The sequence below is a fragment of the Echeneis naucrates genome, chromosome 14 (genome assembly GCF_900963305.1).
Source record: "Echeneis naucrates chromosome 14, fEcheNa1.1, whole genome shotgun sequence".
Classification (NCBI taxonomy): Eukaryota; Metazoa; Chordata; class Actinopteri; order Carangiformes; family Echeneidae; genus Echeneis; species Echeneis naucrates.
This window is the reverse complement of record NC_042524.1, coordinates 5,740,708-5,759,414: the sequence shown is the minus strand read 5'-3', so window position 1 is coordinate 5,759,414 and position 18,707 is coordinate 5,740,708. Positions and strand designations below refer to the sequence as shown.

At 42.8% G+C, this 18,707-nt stretch overlaps 1 protein-coding gene across 1 annotated transcript; it reads right to left on the bottom strand.

Annotated features, from left to right (window-relative positions):
- Positions 1 to 12,031: 12,031 nt before the first annotated feature.
- ovca2 (OVCA2 serine hydrolase domain containing) lies at positions 12,032 to 13,607 on the bottom strand. Its single transcript, XM_029519757.1, has 2 exons — positions 13,255 to 13,607; positions 12,032 to 12,772 (listed from the first exon to the last, which is right to left on the bottom strand). Exons 1-2 carry the CDS (start codon positions 13,427 to 13,429, stop codon positions 12,264 to 12,266), a joined length of 684 nt encoding a protein of 227 aa, XP_029375617.1. The 5' UTR covers positions 13,430 to 13,607; the 3' UTR covers positions 12,032 to 12,263.
- Between the last annotated feature and the right edge of the window lie 5,100 nt (positions 13,608 to 18,707).

Here is an 18,707-nt window from a genome sequence, read left to right as displayed (position 1 = left end):
TGTGGGGTGTACTATGAGGAAATTGGATTGTGTATGCCTGTGCACACAAACCTGCTGCTCACCAAATGCTCACCCTCCACAACACGTCAGCATATTTATTATTGCTGTTTGATTGCAGTCAGTGGAGATGCTACAGTTTTGAGGCCCCGCACGGGGAGGCTAACATTTCTCCTCCTCTGCAATAATTTCAGAGGCAGGTTGATTCTAAAAGAGGAAGAAAAACAGTGCACAAGTCCTGACCAAAATGTAATGACAGATTAGATGAAAATTTAATGCTGGACTGTGGGTGTGTTGTTGCTATTTCTTCGCATGCTGCAAGGATGTTTCTTCTTTTGTTAAGTGATAAACATACATGCCAGAGGGCTGCCTCTAGAAGGGGGTATGAATGTAGATTTTAAAATCCTGAGGGAATGAACTATGGTCAATTCAAGTATTCATATTGCAACATCCTTGAAGCATCAATATGAACAAAGAACCATTGACCTCAGTCAGAAACAAATTGATTGTCAAATCAAACTATGGTATATACATGATCATTCTGGGCGAAAGCCAATAATTTCACTAGTGTCCACAAAAGGATTTAAAACCTATATCTGTTGACCATGACCTTGTGATTACCTTGTGTAACTATTCACACCACTTTTCAAGATTTTGAAATGTTTAAACCACCCATAATCTCAGATATGAAACAGATTAACACCTTCAGTGGCTCGAACTGTCACAGATGGCCATGATTCCTTGAGATTTCTTTCTTAAGATACACTTGTGTGATTCAGTTCAGTGAAGAAAAATACATATAAAGCAGGACATAACCAAATCAAATGAGCCTTGAGAATTTAACATTTTGGCTGTTAAATTTGAGGGCAAAGAATTTGACCCTTAATAACCTTAATAACCTTGAGGAACAGACAGGAGGAAACGATGGTGGTGATCAAACTCAAGCAGTACATTATCTCCACAGGTTGTTTTCCCTCTGTTCAATGAAAAGCTCATTCGAATCCACTTTCCAAATCCAACTCCACAATCCATTTTATGTATACACATATTTACAACTCACAATTGGGACTCTTATGAAACAAAAACCTAAATTAAACTTCCATTATTTAAATCTAAATTAGAAAAGACATTGAATGTGCACTGGCAAAATGTACCAGGTTTTCTTCAGTATTTGCTGCTGTAGGCCGGTGTCCTCATCTTTAAATCATAAAGCATCAAAGGAAAGGCATGACAGGAGGTTTCCCTCCTGATTGTGGTGGCTACCTCTAAAATGACATTACTTTGATTTGGACGTTTCTTTAATTATAATTTAAGAGAAATTTCTTTTGAGGGTTAGGATGGAAATCGGTAATAATTTATTCAGTCATCACTATAATATGGGAGGCCTGCGAAGCTCCGATGAGGCGCAGGAGCGTTCAAGTTGTCTGAACTTCCCCTGCTGTGTGGCGTCACTCGGTGCCTTTCTGCACCGGAGAGGGAAGCTCGGCATGTGTCCAAAGTGCGTCGGAATTTACAAGAGTCTCTCACCTCACACGCCCACGTCTGTCTGACACACTCCTTTACGCACGAGGGTCTTCCCCAAAACTCGCTGAACGTGCGAGTTCCAACAGCGAGAAGGTGGATTTTACGCACGACTCTTGTCAGGTCCCTCCACGGACCTGTTGAATCTGGGCCGGGATCATTTCTGAAATCACGTCGGTGTTATAACAGTATTAGGATTTAAATCAGTCAGTGTGCTGCACCAAACATTTTTTTTTTCGGCCACTCTGAGCAAACAGCTGCAGTGATTCACCGCCTAATCTAAACGTCACGATTTTCCCATCGCCATCTCTCTAAACTGTTTAAGGGTCAGCTTTAAATGTTAGCTCGCAGCAATTTGTCGAAACAATCAATGTTGCAGCAAAAGAGGAGTGAAGCTGTAAGATTGTTTTAGAAAGATCTGATCAACTTTGGACATGAAACATTTGTTGATGCCTTGAAGCTTCCACTTCCACCAACTGAGCATAATATTAACGAATTATCTCACAGAAGCAACTTGGTGGAAAAAAACAAAACAAAAAACAGTTAACGAAGTTCATGAAATGTATAATATCTCTTCAGATGCAGAAACGTCTTTAGATTACAACAATGTTCGTAATATTTGACATTATTTCGTTGTAAAGGGCACGTACACAACAAACATGCTATTTTCATCTTCCTCCATGAAGACCTGCACAGTGATTCAGGCTATACTTTTCCTCCCCTTTATAAATAGCTGCACTCCCTTCAGTGACGTGGGCTACGCACGTACATGTGTAGGTGAATCTTTGAATGAGCTCTCCCTCTCCTCCTTCCTCCCTCTCTCCCCCTTCCTCCCTCCCCCGTTCCCTCTACTAGTTACTACGGGATCTCTATAAAAAGCCTACGGTTGATGGGAGAGCCCGGTCTGTATGGGGAGCGACTTTGGAGAAGAGGGACGGCAGCGTCTGGGAGAGAAGACAGCGTGGCACAGATTTGAGCTGAAGACAGGACAGACATATTTCTACAGCAAAGGAGCCGCAGCCGTGGCTACAGTGGGAACTTTGACTTAGGTAAGTTCGATTCCCATTTACACAGACCAAACTCATATTATTCTTTCTGAGGGTAAAAAAAAAAGCCCTCTGCTGTGTGTTAAGTGAAACCAGGGAGAGGTAGAGCTGGACGGTCCACCTCCCTTTGGATCGACACTGTACTCATCTTCACTCTCTGGCTGGAAGTTGCTGCAGTGTGACTCATTTTCTCTCCCGTGTGGGAGAGATTCAACCCGCAACCAAAGAAAAAAAAAAGAAAATAAAAAAGAAAAGAAAATGTGATGTTTTCCGAAAAATACATACTGCGGATAACAAGCTGCCTGTAACCGGCCGATAGTTTGGATCTTTGTGTCGGTTCTGGATTCACTCAGACGGTCCAAACTGAGGCTCACCGGCCGCACCGGTTGCACCTGATCTACATTTTCACAGGCGCGTCTCCGGGGACACTCCGGTGTTGTCCACCTCTAAAATGTCCAAAACGCCACCGTACCACAGCGGACACGTGCGCGCGCACACACACACACACACACACACACTGAGCGAGTGTGTGTTTGGCGCGGTGGGACGTGGGGAGGTGTGTGTTTGTGTGAAAGCGGCAGGGTGGGGGCTGCTCCTCATCAGCCCCTGTCCATTCTCGGGAGCGTGCGCAACCAGGAGGTTTCCGGTGATAGTGATGACATTATAGTCATTACTTTCTTCCGGTGTGACGGTACCCCCCCCCCCCCCCCGCCCCTTATGCACTTCCGGTGGCCGGCGTTTTCCTTTGACTCTTTCTGTGACGTCTACAGGCAGTGAAGTCAGCCCTGCGTCATTCTTGCGCACTTTGCAGATGATACGCAGTCACCTACTATAACCCTTTTAAAGGCATCACAAGCACGCACACGTGCACAGGCGCGCTCACTGCAGTGTGATCCGCCGGCGTGCGTGGGTGTGAATGCGCGCACTTTCGGAGGCGCGTGCACGTACAACACGAGGGAGGAGTGGGTAGAGCGAGTCAATGAAACCCCTTGTTCATTCACAACTCGTTGTTGTGGCGGCTGTCGCACACTTTGACCAGACAATGTTAGTGATGGAGCCACGGAGAAGGTCCCGATCATTTCTGATCATTACTGAGCATGTAGAAATAAAAGCAGACCACATTAAACCAAATTCTGTCATACTATATTTATCACTTTTTGAACGACCATGTTAATATGGAGAATATCAATAAGCCCGGAGACTCTGACGTGTCTTCCTGTTTCGGGGGTTTTGTGTTGAGTACAAATCCGGAGTGAGAGTCCAAATTCAGGTCCACCACTCACTTTTTGTGATTCTGCGTGTGTTTCACTGGAGGATCCGCATATACTCGTCCGATCAACCCACACACGGTCGAGGCGGTTTCTCCCCGGTGCCACGGAAACTGAGCCGCTGCCCACGCGCTCTGATAAGCCAGGCGGCAGGCTCGGGAGAGAGATGATTGGTTTGCTCGCCACGTGACGTCACGTACCCTTACCCTCGGGCTTGTGACTTCTCGCGCGCAGAGATTCGTGACGGCACTCGCCACCTGACCCGCACTTTGGTCCACTTCTGCTGCAGAGACAGACGTGACGAGCCGGCTGACATCACGAGGAGCTTCTTCAGAAAGAGATCCGGTCCGTTAGAAACGAGCCCCGTCGCCCATTTCAGCACCGCGGACAGCGCGGAGCTGTCCCGGCGGCGTAGTGCTGAAACAGCGGTGAAAGGACACCTGTTGCAGAAAATTCTATTCTCTCTGTTCTTATAAAAGGAAACACATCAATCTAAAACAAGACACCTGCTTTTCGTAAAACAATTGTGACAACAACTGTGAACCGATTAAATTGATAAGCTTTTAGGAAAAAATCATTCAAAAGGTGACGATTGCTTCCTATTGCGTTGTCTCTTACACAGTTTGACTGTTGTGGATAACTACTGCCCCATGATTGACAGGGTGGCCCCATTAGTTGGTCATTGAACCCCTGAGTACTAAAGTTTGAAGAAGCTTTTTGAGGCTTTTAGGATGACAAAGGGGAAGACAAACTTCGTTTTTAGGGGTTCAACATATTTCAAGTTGTAATAAATTAGTAAGACGTTTCCAACCTGATCAAAAGACCTAGTTTAAACTCTGGGATAGTCAGTCAAAAAAGTTTTACTGGATGTCTCTTTCTCTTGTCTCACTTTCTCTCAGTCAATGTCACACACACACACACACACACACACTTGCATACATATAAACACTAACTAACAGAGGCAGGGAAAAATAGTGGGTGGGTGATGCCTAATGCCAATCCTGCTAACAGTTCTGAATAAATATTTATAAAATGTTTCAAGCTCTTTGATTAAAGAAATGACAAAATATTTGTACAAACAAAATACATCTTATTACTTGACTGACTGGTTGATCAGTGATTGTTTGGACGGTTTGGCTTGGCGGCTTAACTTATATGAAAAATAGATATTTTTGAAAAGATATTAAAACATTTCTGGACTTCATAGGTGGCCTATCATTTGTTTAATGATTATCATAAATTTTATCATCTGAAAAAATGACAACATATGTAGAAAAGAAATATAAAGACATTTTCCCAACTGTTCCCACATTACAGGAGATGGTACTGTGTAACAATAACGTTAAATTACCACAACATGGCAATAAAAGCGCGTTCTGAACAGTATTCATCTTGTGTTTTAACCAGCAATTCATATTTTTAATTAATAATACATGGTTAGAAATAATAATGCAGAGACGGTGCTGCAGCTACACCTAAAACTCTTACTAAACAGTAATTCTGCAATAATGGTTAAAATGGTTGTAGTAGTTTTCATCATCTTATCTACTGTGTGGATTCCAGGAACAGCTATTTAGGTCACTGGGATGCCTCTGGTCAGCAAAGACTGTAGTGATGTTCATCTATATGCAACATCTGTCTGATTACTGTGTCAGGTTTTAAGTTATACCTATATCTTTTTATCTTTTTACTGATGCAGGGTTCCACAATGGGAGTACGCTTCTTTCCGTCTCTTCCTAATCCTCCTAAACCGGCCAGAGCATCAGCACCTTGGCTTTAGACTGCTTACTGCTTATACAGCGTCACAGTACAGTAACAGTCTACAGTCATGGCTACTGAAGCCTGGCAATGCGCCAAACGCCACACTGAAGAGAACATGGGCATGCAGAGGCTATGTTGGTGCGATGTCAACTTAAAGGAGAAAAATCACACCCTGGAAGATGGTTGACTTGGTTGAGGTTCACTGAAAATGTTTCTCTGTGTCTCTTTTCTCCCTCTCAGTGAACAAACCTGTGTGGGCTTGCATTGGGGGAGTCCTACACTATCTAAGTGCGTAATATCCACGCTCAAACCAATGAGACCACGCGGTCTCCAGTTCCCAGTTGCCATGCCAACTCCAGCTCCTCCTCCATCCTGCTGTCTCCATGGCAACCGTGGCTTTAGATTGTTACTTTAGCAGCAGCACCATGGTAACAGTCTACAGCCATGGTCGTTAGGGGCAGTTATCATCGGGAAAGTAAAAAGATAGAAAAACTGTTGATGTGATGTGAAAGTTGCAAATAAAGTTACATGTTATTCACTCAGGCCCGTGGTCAGGTTAACTTTTTTCATGTCTGCAGATAGCTATACGTTTAAATGTTACAAATATTACAATGTGATTCACCACGGAAAGCCAAACAATGTATGCAATGACACATATGGACACAGGTTGCTTTTTACTTTTATTAAGTAAAATGTGCATCTTTGAGGGCTGATCCTTGAGTACGCTAATAAATGCAGAGAGCACATGCTGAACGGATGAGTCAGCCAGCACCAACACCTGTTCCACTCAGTGTTTATCAGGCAAGAGCTCCTCACTTCAAAGCAGCACAGCCAGGGAATCCCAGTGAGCAGCGCTGAAACCTGCAGGCAGACTTAAGCCACACAATGGATCCTGCACAGGTGGTCTAACCCACATGTATGCACACTCACATGCAGACACACGCAGATGCATACATGCTGGATTTTTGGAAAACCCGAAGCATTAAGAATAGATTGGTTTCTGATCAACACTTTTTCAAGCATTACTCGTATCTAGAGTCACTCTGCCCTCTGCAGGTCAGAATTTGTCTCTGTTGTTTACTTATTTTGAAGCAAAACGCCTGATTTCTTAAAATCTAATAAAAAATAAAACTGACCAAACTTTTTGCTGTTGCACGCCCAAATATATGCCTGTCAGTGTTCCACCTGTTGCATTTTCACAGTTCTCACCTGATGTGTAATGGTGATAAGAAAGTTAGCTAAAACAAAATACACAAAAACCAGATTGCAGTATGAAAAAAAGGTAGACGGCAGATTAAAAGTTCACAGTCTGTGCAGCCAATGTCCAAACTCCCAGATATTCTAGACAGTTGATGTTTTTTTTAAATGGAAAAAAAATGTTGAATCAGAAAAATACAGATTGCACAGAAATGAACCATTCACAGCATTTGTATAGTGCCAAAACAAAAAGTCAATACAGAGCATGGCCGCATCATGGTGAAATTAGTTTACTCTGAACACAAAGGGATGTAACCACATTATTCTGCAGACTACAAAAGCTTTGAACCTGGAATACAGTGGTTCTCAACCCTTTTTCAGATAAAAACCCCTAAAGCATTTTAAGAACTTTGGAATTGATTGCTATTAAAAAACAAAAAACAAAAAAGAAAACATTAAATCTTGCATACTTCCAGGAGTACACGTACGTATCCCCATTTGAGAACCACTGCTCTAATATAAATATATACACCCTTTCAGGGAGGTATAGTCATTAGAGTCAGGAGTTTGTCGCTACTTCTCTAAAACCACTGACGATTTAAAGATGTTTATGGGCAGAAAACTTTTCTTCGCTGTATACTGAATCATCACTCATTTTCTTTTTCCATAGCCATTTAACACTGGCGACACCTGTCTGCTGTGTATTGGATGTTTAAAGAAAAGAAAAGAGCTGTTTGTCATCTGCCTCCCTGCACGGCAAAAGCTCATGTGCTGACAGTTAAACAACAGCACATAAACTCTTACTGTTCAGGGCCGAGAAGTTATCTTATAAACACACACACACACACACACACGCAGAGGTTTGTGCAGCTATCTCTGTTAGGGACATTGCACTGACCTCACTCCCTCTCCTGACCTATAGCCTAAATTCAAACCGTACATCTACATTAACCAGAACCTCATAAATTCCATTCGCTTCATTACGCTTCATTAAAAAATTTACCATAATGGTAACAAAAACACACACTGCAGCTCAACACACTTAAATGAACGTTCCACTGATAAATAATTCTGAAAGATGACACATATAGACCTTTAAAATAAATATTAGTACCAGTTTTAGGACACCATTAGGTTACACTGCAAGACCGGCAAGGCCTGGTGTAACTGAATACCCGACAACGTTTTATGATTTATTATCGGCATTTTATTGTTATTGTTAGTTAGTTTTGCTTATACGTTTAGATTCCTTCACTGCACAGCAAAGGCTCTTGATGGGTTTATTGAAATGCCCCTTTGCCACCATGCAAACCTCTTAATAATTGTCTGCAGTGAAACAAAATTTCCCAACAAGTCAAGACATGCCTCTCTCTCTCTCGCTCGCTCCCCTTCTTATGCAGTCGCTACCACAGTCCTCCTCCATCGTCACGATGACTAATATCTACCCCTGTAGTGTCAGTTAGACACCTTTAAGGACAGCCAAACCGCAGCTCTCCTCGCCAGGACCCAGTCATGGCCCCTAAACCACTCCAGTAAAGCACACAAGCAGACAAACGACTGCGGATGACATCATTGGTGAAGTGGCTGCTGCCATAACCTCAGTGGGCTTCAGCTGTGTCCTCGGCTCACCTCTGTACCTCTGCCGCTGACAGTCAACATGACCATGACCTCTGAGCATAGTTACATCTGATATTAACACTCTTTCCTCACCTGGAAAGACCCACATTCTACAGACTGACCTGTCAATCACAGACAGGATGTTGCAGGAGATGAAATGATAAAATCTGTGACTGCTTGTTAACAGAGTTTTCCCACCGACAGGCCCACTGACCAAATAGAAAACAATGTCAGATGTCTCAGTCGGGGAGAAGGACAAATAGAGACAAGGCTACGTGGGCTGACTGGAGAACAACCAAACAGATTTTGGCCTCAGCCAGAGTACACTTTGTCTACGCAAACAAGGAAACCACAAAATAGAAGAAAACCAGGAGTGTACGACTATGGGCAGGGAACAACAAGTGACCAAATCACACCCATATGGAGGGAAAAAATGCTTATACACACCCACGCATGGACGCATGTGAACACCCAGTGCCTGCTGTTAGGGCCTTGACATCACACTAATGCTGTGCATCGACTTCCCAACTGTGTAATTTACTGTTGTTGGCTGACATCAATTGACTCTCCTTGCCTCTCTCTTCTGTAAATAGTAATTTGACTGACAACTCTAAATATACTCCCCCTGTTCCCTCTTTCATGTGTCAACACACATCGCACACCTCAGATATGCCGCACTGTCTAAACAGCTCTCCTGTCACGAGATTACTTCCTTTTTCTATTGATGCAGGTACCCAGAAAGCAGAGAGGGATGCCAAACTCCCCATCGCTGGACACAGGCCATACCTCTGGACAGCATCCAGTGCGATGTTACATCACATCCATCTACAGCAGCAGCATTCCAATTCAACAGTGCAAGTGCAGACACACACACACACACACACACGGGCATGCATAGACTTACAGACTTAAATTAATTTATATCATTATCATTTCGACGTCCACATTTTTATGGACATGTTAAAAATCAAAACTATATATCAGTCCTTCTGTCCTCAGGGTTGTCTCGTTGTTGGGATCAGAACATTGCTGACAAAAAAATGAATGTGTGTAAATCCAAAATTTGTAAACCAGTTAATAAAAATTGTCACGTCCTCTGCTGAGCATCTGGTAAGCACAGATTATTCCAGTGAGAGCTGTGAGCAGACGTTGCTGGATGAACAAGGCAGCGTTGGTCAGCCTGGGCCATGGGATGACCAGGCTCTTTGGAGTTTAAGTCCAAGTCTTATATAGACACATGCACTACGTGGCCCCTCCCTTGCTTCCGTTTCCCATAACAACAAATGCTCCATAATCAAAATAGAGCCCATCTGTGTGCTGACACACCCCTCTGCTCCGAGCTCCAACCCCCATACTCCACTGAGGGAAGAGGGAAAAAGTGATCCTTCAATCGCCATGAAAACTTTGAATGTGCCCTTACTCTCCCTTTCTCAACCGCAACAGCCAGAGAGAGGCAGAAGCATAGGGATGGGGGGGTAGGGGGGGTTCATCCAGGGAGGAAGCGAGGATAACTCCACCCTCATCTGTCTTTGTCTCTCATTCCATTATTTCCCGGTTGTTGTGCAACAGGGGGAACAGATTCCTGAGCAGAGAGTCACGGCTCTGTTGTAAAACTTACTGGCAAGAGTGACCCTCTGTGTTTTTCTTTTACTGTTTGCCTCCCTCACTTGCTCACTCACTCTCTCCATTCGTCTCTACTTGTTATCAAAACCATGTGTAAGAGTCTGTGTGTACTGTGAGGTCTTGGAGGGACACAAGGGCCACAGGGGAGCACAGGAGAGAACGAATACGAGGCCTGTGATGGAGAAACGAGGCCACGTAGCCATGATGTCTATGCGAGAGAGTGAGCGGCAGCGTAGGCTCATTAGGTACGACAGACTGGTTAAGAGAGCAAGGGAGCGTGTTTACAAGAGAGGAAGTTGATATTAAATATAAGCTGTTTTACTGTGTCAGAGTTCCACTTACTGCTCACAGTTGTCTGTAGTTTTTGGATCAAAAGTGCATACCTGATCACATGTCTGCCACATTTATGACATGAACAAAAAGTTTTGTTTGTCTGGATATCTCTTTTTGTTCATGTCATAAATGTGGCAGACATGTGATCAGGTATGCTGTGCCCAGAGATGATGACACACAGGACATGGATGGGAGGAAGATGTTGAGAGGAGTTTGAAGCCGATGGGAGATGAAAGCGAAAAAGAGAGAGAGAGAGAGAGAGAGAGCGAGGTAGAGAGAAGAGAAAGCACACATCTGGAAACAATCGTATGAGTGCAGTCTGACATGCACATGTTTCAGCCATAAAAGAACAACATGTCCTTGAACCGTGCATGTACGTAAACCTGTCAGAATATCCACCTCCATACGTCCCGAAAACTAAAACCCCGGAAGCAATCACTGAGACACAAAGGTAACTCTTCAGTGCTCACACTGCAATGTACCTTTAACGTGGGTGAAAACGACTCACGGACAACATAAGCATGTGTTAAAAGGACTCCAACAGTGTTGGAGCGTGGCTCTACACAAAGACATATTTTTGAAACTATGTTGCAAAAAATATTACTTGAATGTTTTAAATCAAGTTTTCTCAAAGTGGCTCTGGTACAAAATTCTTGCCATACTTTTCCACAATCATGGTGAGATGTTCCCAGCACCAAGCAGTTCTTATTTATTCAAAAGGGAGAATTCAATTCAGCTTCTGCTACTGAGATCATTGCAGGGAAAGATGGAAAACACATCTACGTGTAACGAGTCATGTATCATATTTCCTGATAATTGTCTATTTCCCAGATGAAGTCAACAAACGCCCAGACAGTTCCCATCTGGCTGTCTGCTAAAGGCCTCCCTAACCTTCAAACAAAGTGCCTGTGCGATCTTCATGCAGTGTTTGAATAATCTTCCATGATGGCAGAACACAAGGAGCTGCATCCAACAAGTTTCATAACTTTCCAAAATCAACAACCCTGCAGTCACACTCCCTTTGCTGGCCAGGAGTGTGGAGGTGTGAAAAGCTTGTTATTCATGTTTCTGTTTACAATCAAGCCTGGAAACGTTTGCTTATTTGAAGCACGCGGAGGTCTTTATTGCAGTGAAGTGATCTATTTTCATTCAACATAGGAAAAGCACAAATGGAGCGCCATTCATTCATTCATTCATCATCTATCGCTTTTCTGTTTCTGGGTCGCTGAATGATGCTGGAGCCAATTCCAGCTCACATTGGGCGCGGTGCACCCTGAGCAGGTCGCCAGTCCATCACAGAGACAAACAACCACCCACACTCAGACTCAGACCTACAGACAATTTAGAGTCTGCAATTAACCCAAAAATGATGTCTTTGGATGGTGGGAGGAAACCCACGCAGGCACGGGGAGAACATGCAAACTCCACAGAGAAAGACCCCAGGCCCGGGAATTGAACCCACAAACATCTTGTTGTGGAGGAACAGCGCTAATGGAATGCCATGATGCACGTTATTAACTACATCTGTGGGTTTCTTCTCCATAAACATGTTGTACAAAGAAAAGCCACCGTGAGCTCTTTTTCAATGAAATGCACAATAAAATTTCACTTAATAGGCCAGCAAGGATATTACACAGGTCATAAAAAAGAAACAGAGACCACAGTTCATAAAATAAATAGTTGTCATCTTATTTATTGTCTCTAACAAGACATTTTTCCCGAGAAGGACAGTAGCCATTCAATTGTTTAGGATGAATCAGACCAGAGAACAAAACAAGCATCTGAACATCATGAGTTGCAACTCAAAGGGTTCTTTGGGTCCAACGATGCTACAAGACAGAAAAAAAAAAAAACATAATTCCTGGCCTTCCTTTTTAAGAAAGAGAGACTGCAGCTCTTTTCACTGGAACCTGTTGAGGAAGTCCTGGTACGTTTGTCTGTGTGCGGATGCAGCAGGGACAAAATGGCCCCCAGGATGGATCAGGACCTGAGGGTCTTGGAAAGAGGGAAGGAGCTCCCTGCTCATGCTGTCAGGGATGACCCGGTCCTCCAGTCCAAACACATGCAGGGAGGGGATCTGGAGGGAAGTATTGTAGAACTTCCTGTGTTCCTTGCACGCGCTCTGAAAACCAGCAACAAGGATGGCAAAGCGGAAGTGGAACTCTGGCTCCAGTTTTTGCTCCTGCAAAGAGCACAACATGGCAACAAAAGCTGCTCCTTGACTAAAGCCCAGAATGCCGTCAAATGGACCTTGGAACTTCACAGTTTCTCTCACAACCGTCACACTTTCTTCAAGCCCCACACTTTCCTCACACTGCTGCTGAGCACTGAAGCTGCGAGCCTGGACGTCAGAGAACCACCAACCCCTCGGTTCCTCATCACCTGCAGGACCTGAACAGTCCTCCTTCTCTGGAAATTCCCAAGTACAGAAGAAGAAAGTGTATTAAGAGAGAGATACCATGAATACCCAAAGTTTAAATTCTCATTCTCAGAACACGAATATCTGTCCATGAAAGAGAACATAGGGAATTTCACTCATGATAAAAAAGTTCCTATTACTGACTGCATGGCAAACTGAATAACTGAGAAGTAACTGGATAAGAAACTAAAACATATCCAACATGATTTGGTATTTCATGGCTTTCTTTACCTTACTGACTATAACATGTAAAGGCAAATGCAACGGGCTTAATTTATGACAAAACTAGTATAACATCAATCTTTTGGACAGTTTTAGGACACATTCACACCTGAATGCAGTTCATTTTAAAAGTTATTGCTTTTTCTTGCCACAACAAACCGGTTTATTAGTCCGTGTATTTTTGGATTAGTCTGCACTGAACATATGTGATATGTCTCTGGTCGGAGGTCGATGCGGAGGGTTGGCCCACCTTCCCGGGCCTGCGGGGCGCCGTGCGTGACGCCGTGCGTGACGCCGTGCGGGGCGCTCAGGTAAACGAGCTCCACGTGCTTCTTCAGCAGCTTCCGCAGAGCTCCGGTCTTGTCGCGGAAGGAGCTGCCGCTCTGACGGTAACCGTGAACACACAGGACCCGGAGAGGCGCCATGGAGCCGGCGGCTCCGGCGGTCTGTCAGCGGAAGTTAATGTTTCTGAAATAACACGTCTTTGTCACACGACACGTCGCTGTAGCTGAGGAGTTTGAATCCAAAACAGAGGAGGAAGGCGAAATGATTCAAATGATTACAGTTCCCTAGGGAAAAGCTGCTACTCGTGAGCTCAGCCTCTTCCGGTTTGTACCGGAAGGAGTCGTAAGTGCTTCCGTCGCGCCTTTTCAAAATAAAACACTCGTTACCCTGACTAACAAAGATCGGTGTTGAGTCTTTAAATAAAAAACCTCCCACAGTTAAGATGCTGCGTCACAAATACAAATAGGACCAAAGGTTAAAGTACTCACAACCCGGTATTATTTATTTAGGAATCAAACACTGATATCAGTTTATACGTTACAATGATGTCTAATGGGGGTGATGTTGAGTCAGTCTTTTGGGAGGGAGCATTTTGTGACAGCTATTTACTATTGTTGTTGTTGTTGTTGTTATTTTGTCCTTTGTGTGTATATCAGTGATGACAGTGTAAGTGGCATCAACACCTCTGTGTATAATTCATTAAAGTCCAATAGCACTAACTACTCCAAAAATAAATAACGTTAACATTTATGACGGTGAGGTATTGTATTAGTTTTAGCTAGCTGAACTCCATCAAGTGCTGAGTGACTAACACAAATGACAAATTTGAGTAAGGTGAGTAAACGTGTTTGTCAAATGTTGCTTTTGAATCTTGTATCTGTGGAACTTAAAGTGATTATAGCGTCGAGTGTTTTGACTGTCCTTCACATCACACTTTTCACTGAGAACATTGCTGTTTATAGTTAACAGATATATATATATGTGACTAATGATGCTGCAAGTATTTACATCAGCAACATGACATTACACTGGCATCATTGGGCTTCATAGTGTTTTCACATGAAACAATCTAATCTCACATGCCAATTATATGCCATTTCATAACATACAGACTTTTTTTTTTTTCAGCAAGGCTTTTATCAACAAACTCTTCAAAGTTGAACATCTGAGGGTTGAAAGTGTACTGAATGCTCTGACAGGAGAATCTCAGTCTTTGATGTTAAAAGAAACTGTGTGTTTGTTGGCATATTCTGTCTGAATTATTCAGCATTCATCACTAAATATTCTTCACTACTGCTTCTTGAAAGATTGATCAGTTAATTGAAAGAGAGTGAACCAATAAAATCTGTGCCTGGTTATAGCATTGTTGAGATTTACACACATCTCAACAAATGTGTCCTCTTTTCAGGCTAAAGCAAACCCAGGGCAAGGCAGATTATTATCATCATTGTTGTATAGAAAACACAGTTCACACTAATGATCTCAAATTTAATATAACTGAAAATGGAAAAACAATCACACAACAAAACTCTTCTCTCCATCTCGCATTTAAAACAGATGCATTTTACTGTCCGAGTGATATTCTACTTGTAGGTCGAAGTGTGTGGTTGCATTTCTGAAGAAGAAGGGTGTAGTCATTGCTGGATATTAAGAGGCTGACCCCTGAAGACACTCTTTTGCTGTGACATCTCAGACAAGCTAGGTCATACGAAGTAGCTATTGTAAAAATCATCATTCAACATATCATCTCTCAGCAACAACACAAGGAATGACAAAGAACTATGTTTTCAACATGGATAAAAGGAAAATGCTAATTCTAGGCCACAGAATCTCACTTATCAGACTTTCTTTCAACTTCAGTGGCAGCACAGCTCCCCCAAAGGACTCTGTCAAAAATACAGGCAATATCTTTGATCCAGATTCTCTTACGACAAACACCATTTTCAATGTTCATGCAGCTCCAGGGCACACCTAGTGCGATGTTTACTCAGTTGTCTTGTGAGATATATGTGTTGTGTGTTATTAAAATGGGTCAGGGTTTTACCCAGCTGGGAGGGAGGTGGACACAGACGTGTTAGGTGTGGCCTTAAGGCGAGACTCTGACTCAGAAATCATGTTTTCACTGCATCTGTCCCCACTCAGGGTCTCTGTTGCTGCTGTCTTTGATGAGGATGTTCTCGTTTTTGGAGTGGTCACATATTCAGGCTCTGCCAATTAGGTTTGGTAAAGGTCTTTTGTTGCAGAGAAAGCGCATGTGTTGCCTTGCCATGACGCACATGGTAATTAGGGAGACTCTAAAAAAATTAACACACACTCACCCAAGGGACAAGGCTGCTATTGATGTTCTCCAGTACTGATGAGAAGCCATGTGTCGACCCCCCAGGAAGGGAGGGTGAGGGAGAGGGAGAGAGGGAGACAGAGACTTTCCTGGCATAGATAAACTGAACTTCGTTTCATTTTTTATTTTTAATTCCTTCCAAAATTGGCTGCTACATCGGCCACAGCATTACCAGCTGTCCCAGCTCCGCACTGAGACACTTCCTGTTTATTAAAACACATCCTCAATAGTCACGAGGATCACAAAACATAACAATATAATTGGAAACGTGCAGTAACGCATCCCAATATATAAACTAAAAGACAATGTATCAAAATGACTATTTAGTTTGATACCAGTAATATAATAAGTGAATAATTCATTAACGGCAGCATGGCATAATATAAACCCAAAGATAATGATTAATTAATGAACAAAATATTATAATAAGTCTATAAATACAACATGAGGCAATAATGTGTAAGCCCAAATGACTGCTTTGCATCATATACATATATACATACACACACACACACACACACACACACACACACACACATCTCAAACAGTTGGGATAATTACAGATTTTTAAAGATGCGTCAGTTTGGGGAAAGGTAGAAACTGGAGTGAATCAGTCTTATTATCAATAACAGCTATGAGGTGAAATCAGATCTCTCTTTCTGCTTTGCTGCCGTCCACAGGAGGGCAGCGGTGCACCATTAGTTCAGGATTTACTGCAAAATACTACCAGCAAACCGATCACACTTCCGTGGACACTCAAGTATGCAAGGAAACAAATCTTTAGCAAATAATAATAAATTGTACGGGACAATGATCAAGGGTGGTACCATGCATAATACTGTGATAAGGAAATTCAGAAAACACTGTGATACAAAATTAAATAATTCAAATTAATTACAGCCGATCCAGCCGAACGTGTTTGTGTGCTATGACCTCTGGTGGAAGGTCTGTTCTGCTGCCTCCTGCAGGAACATTATGAGATCAATATTCTGTGAATCTGTGTGCGATCTGTGAAGTCTGTGTGCACATAAAAGAGGACAGAGAAGAGTATGACGAATGCCCTGTCTGCTCCGGATCCTCACTGGAGCTGGCAATGTAGGCCAAACACAATGTGCATGTCCTCGTAGAAAAGTAGATAGCAAATCCATCGGAGCATTTTGATGCTTATTCAAAATGTTTAACTCTTAAGTGCTACATTCTGCTCAGGAAGACACCACGATGGCTCTTATCAGGACAAGCACAGTGCAAAAATAAAAAAGTGTGATAAAAGCCTGTTTTGTTGCTGACAGCTGATGGATGTTATCGTGAAATGGGACAAAGGTGGCAGGTGAGGCAGCAGAAGTTGGAGACACATCATTACTTGTATGTGGAAATGTCTTTTCAACATGTGGCACCGTTATCATTCTTTTGTTGAATAATGCAAACAATCTCTTAAACTGTCCATCACTTCATCTCACGAAGCTCTAGCCCCCCATGTTATGTCGAAGTTAAACATGTTTTGATCCACAGGCTTTAATCTTCATTACGTTCTGTTAAAACTTGGTATTTGATATAACATCCACTGTACGAGTGTTGGACTGTTGTGTTTGACACTCATCAGTCATATTATTATTTTGGCAAAGTTTAAGACAACAATTAGACGGACAATATGCCAAGAAATTTTGTGCCACACCTTGAGATTGCCTGTCAGTTGTTACCGTTAGATGGCCTGCCACAAGTCCTGACACATGAGCAGCAGCTGACTGAGTGTGCCAGCCGTCTCTCTCCTGCGTTGGAATGACACCGTGTATTTCACGAGGATGTGGCCAATTTCCATCAAAATGGGAGATTCTTCAGTTCCTGCAGCTACAGTCAGACGTGAGTCTGCAGAGCCAACCAAGGCCAGTATCAGCGGACAGAACAGGGCAGACTGAAGGACCTGTTTTATAACAAAGGTAAGAATGTTTAGAACGGAGCAGATCTGTAGTAGATTCCAATGAAATCTCTGGAATAGTTCTTAAATCAGAGTAGCGGTGCAAGCTGTTACAAAGCCTCTTATCTTCTCCTTTGAATGAATGCGCTGAATGAGCCTGACTGATACAACGGGATTGTTGAGTCCATTCATCAACTCAGTGATCGTTGATCCTCAGCTGCCATGAAATATCACAGTAACTACGATTTAATGGGACCAGTGGCCACGATTGTGGAGGGACTCATCATGACTCTAGCTGCATGTGTCTGGGAATACACTGAACCAAGTGACAAGAAGGCACGACAGGCGCGCATCGCTTTACTCAGTCATATTGAGACGTACGAAGAAGAGCCAGTCAACTACTTCTCCAAGCGGCATTTAGCACAACTGCTCACAACAAGCTTTAGGCTGAGATATCCGCAGATATGGAAACAATCATTTACTTTTCTGCCCTTTTTGTCTGAACTTTAAAGGTGGAAACTAAATACTTTTAAAAATGGGTTTAATGTATTTAATTAATTTAATGTATTTACTATGGATTAAATGTATTTGTGTGTTTTACCATAGCTGCATAGCCAAAGTTATACCTAACAGGTGTTTCCTTAGCAGTCCTGCCAAGAGCTGCAGCCAGCGTAGCATTTACAAGACATGATGTTATAATATATTCTGTGTGTTACTTCCTCAGGGCAGCCTGGGCGCGACAGTGACTCATTATCAGACAGCAGCTCGCTTTGAACCAGATCGAGCTGGGTAGCATGTTACTGTCAGAAGAAGAAAAGGTGTGATAGCGAAAAAGAGATAACATAGATAACACAGAAGCAATACATCGGTGTCACTTTCAGTTGCTGGAGAGAGATTTTGGCAGGTAGAAGAATTAAGTTTGATGCAGAACTTGCATTTCTTCTCGACTGTTGTTAATGCTAATGTTGGCAATGTAGCAAAAGCAAAACAGACAAAATGCTCCTTTAAGCACAGTGCAGTTTGATATACATTACAGTTACCTGAAATTTTAATGACATTTGACACTTCTATCCTACTAGATTTAAGGAAAATACTTTCTACAATTATTTCATATCTGGATATTCCAACTGCTTTTAAGTGAATTGCTCAGACTTATTTCATAGCAGCA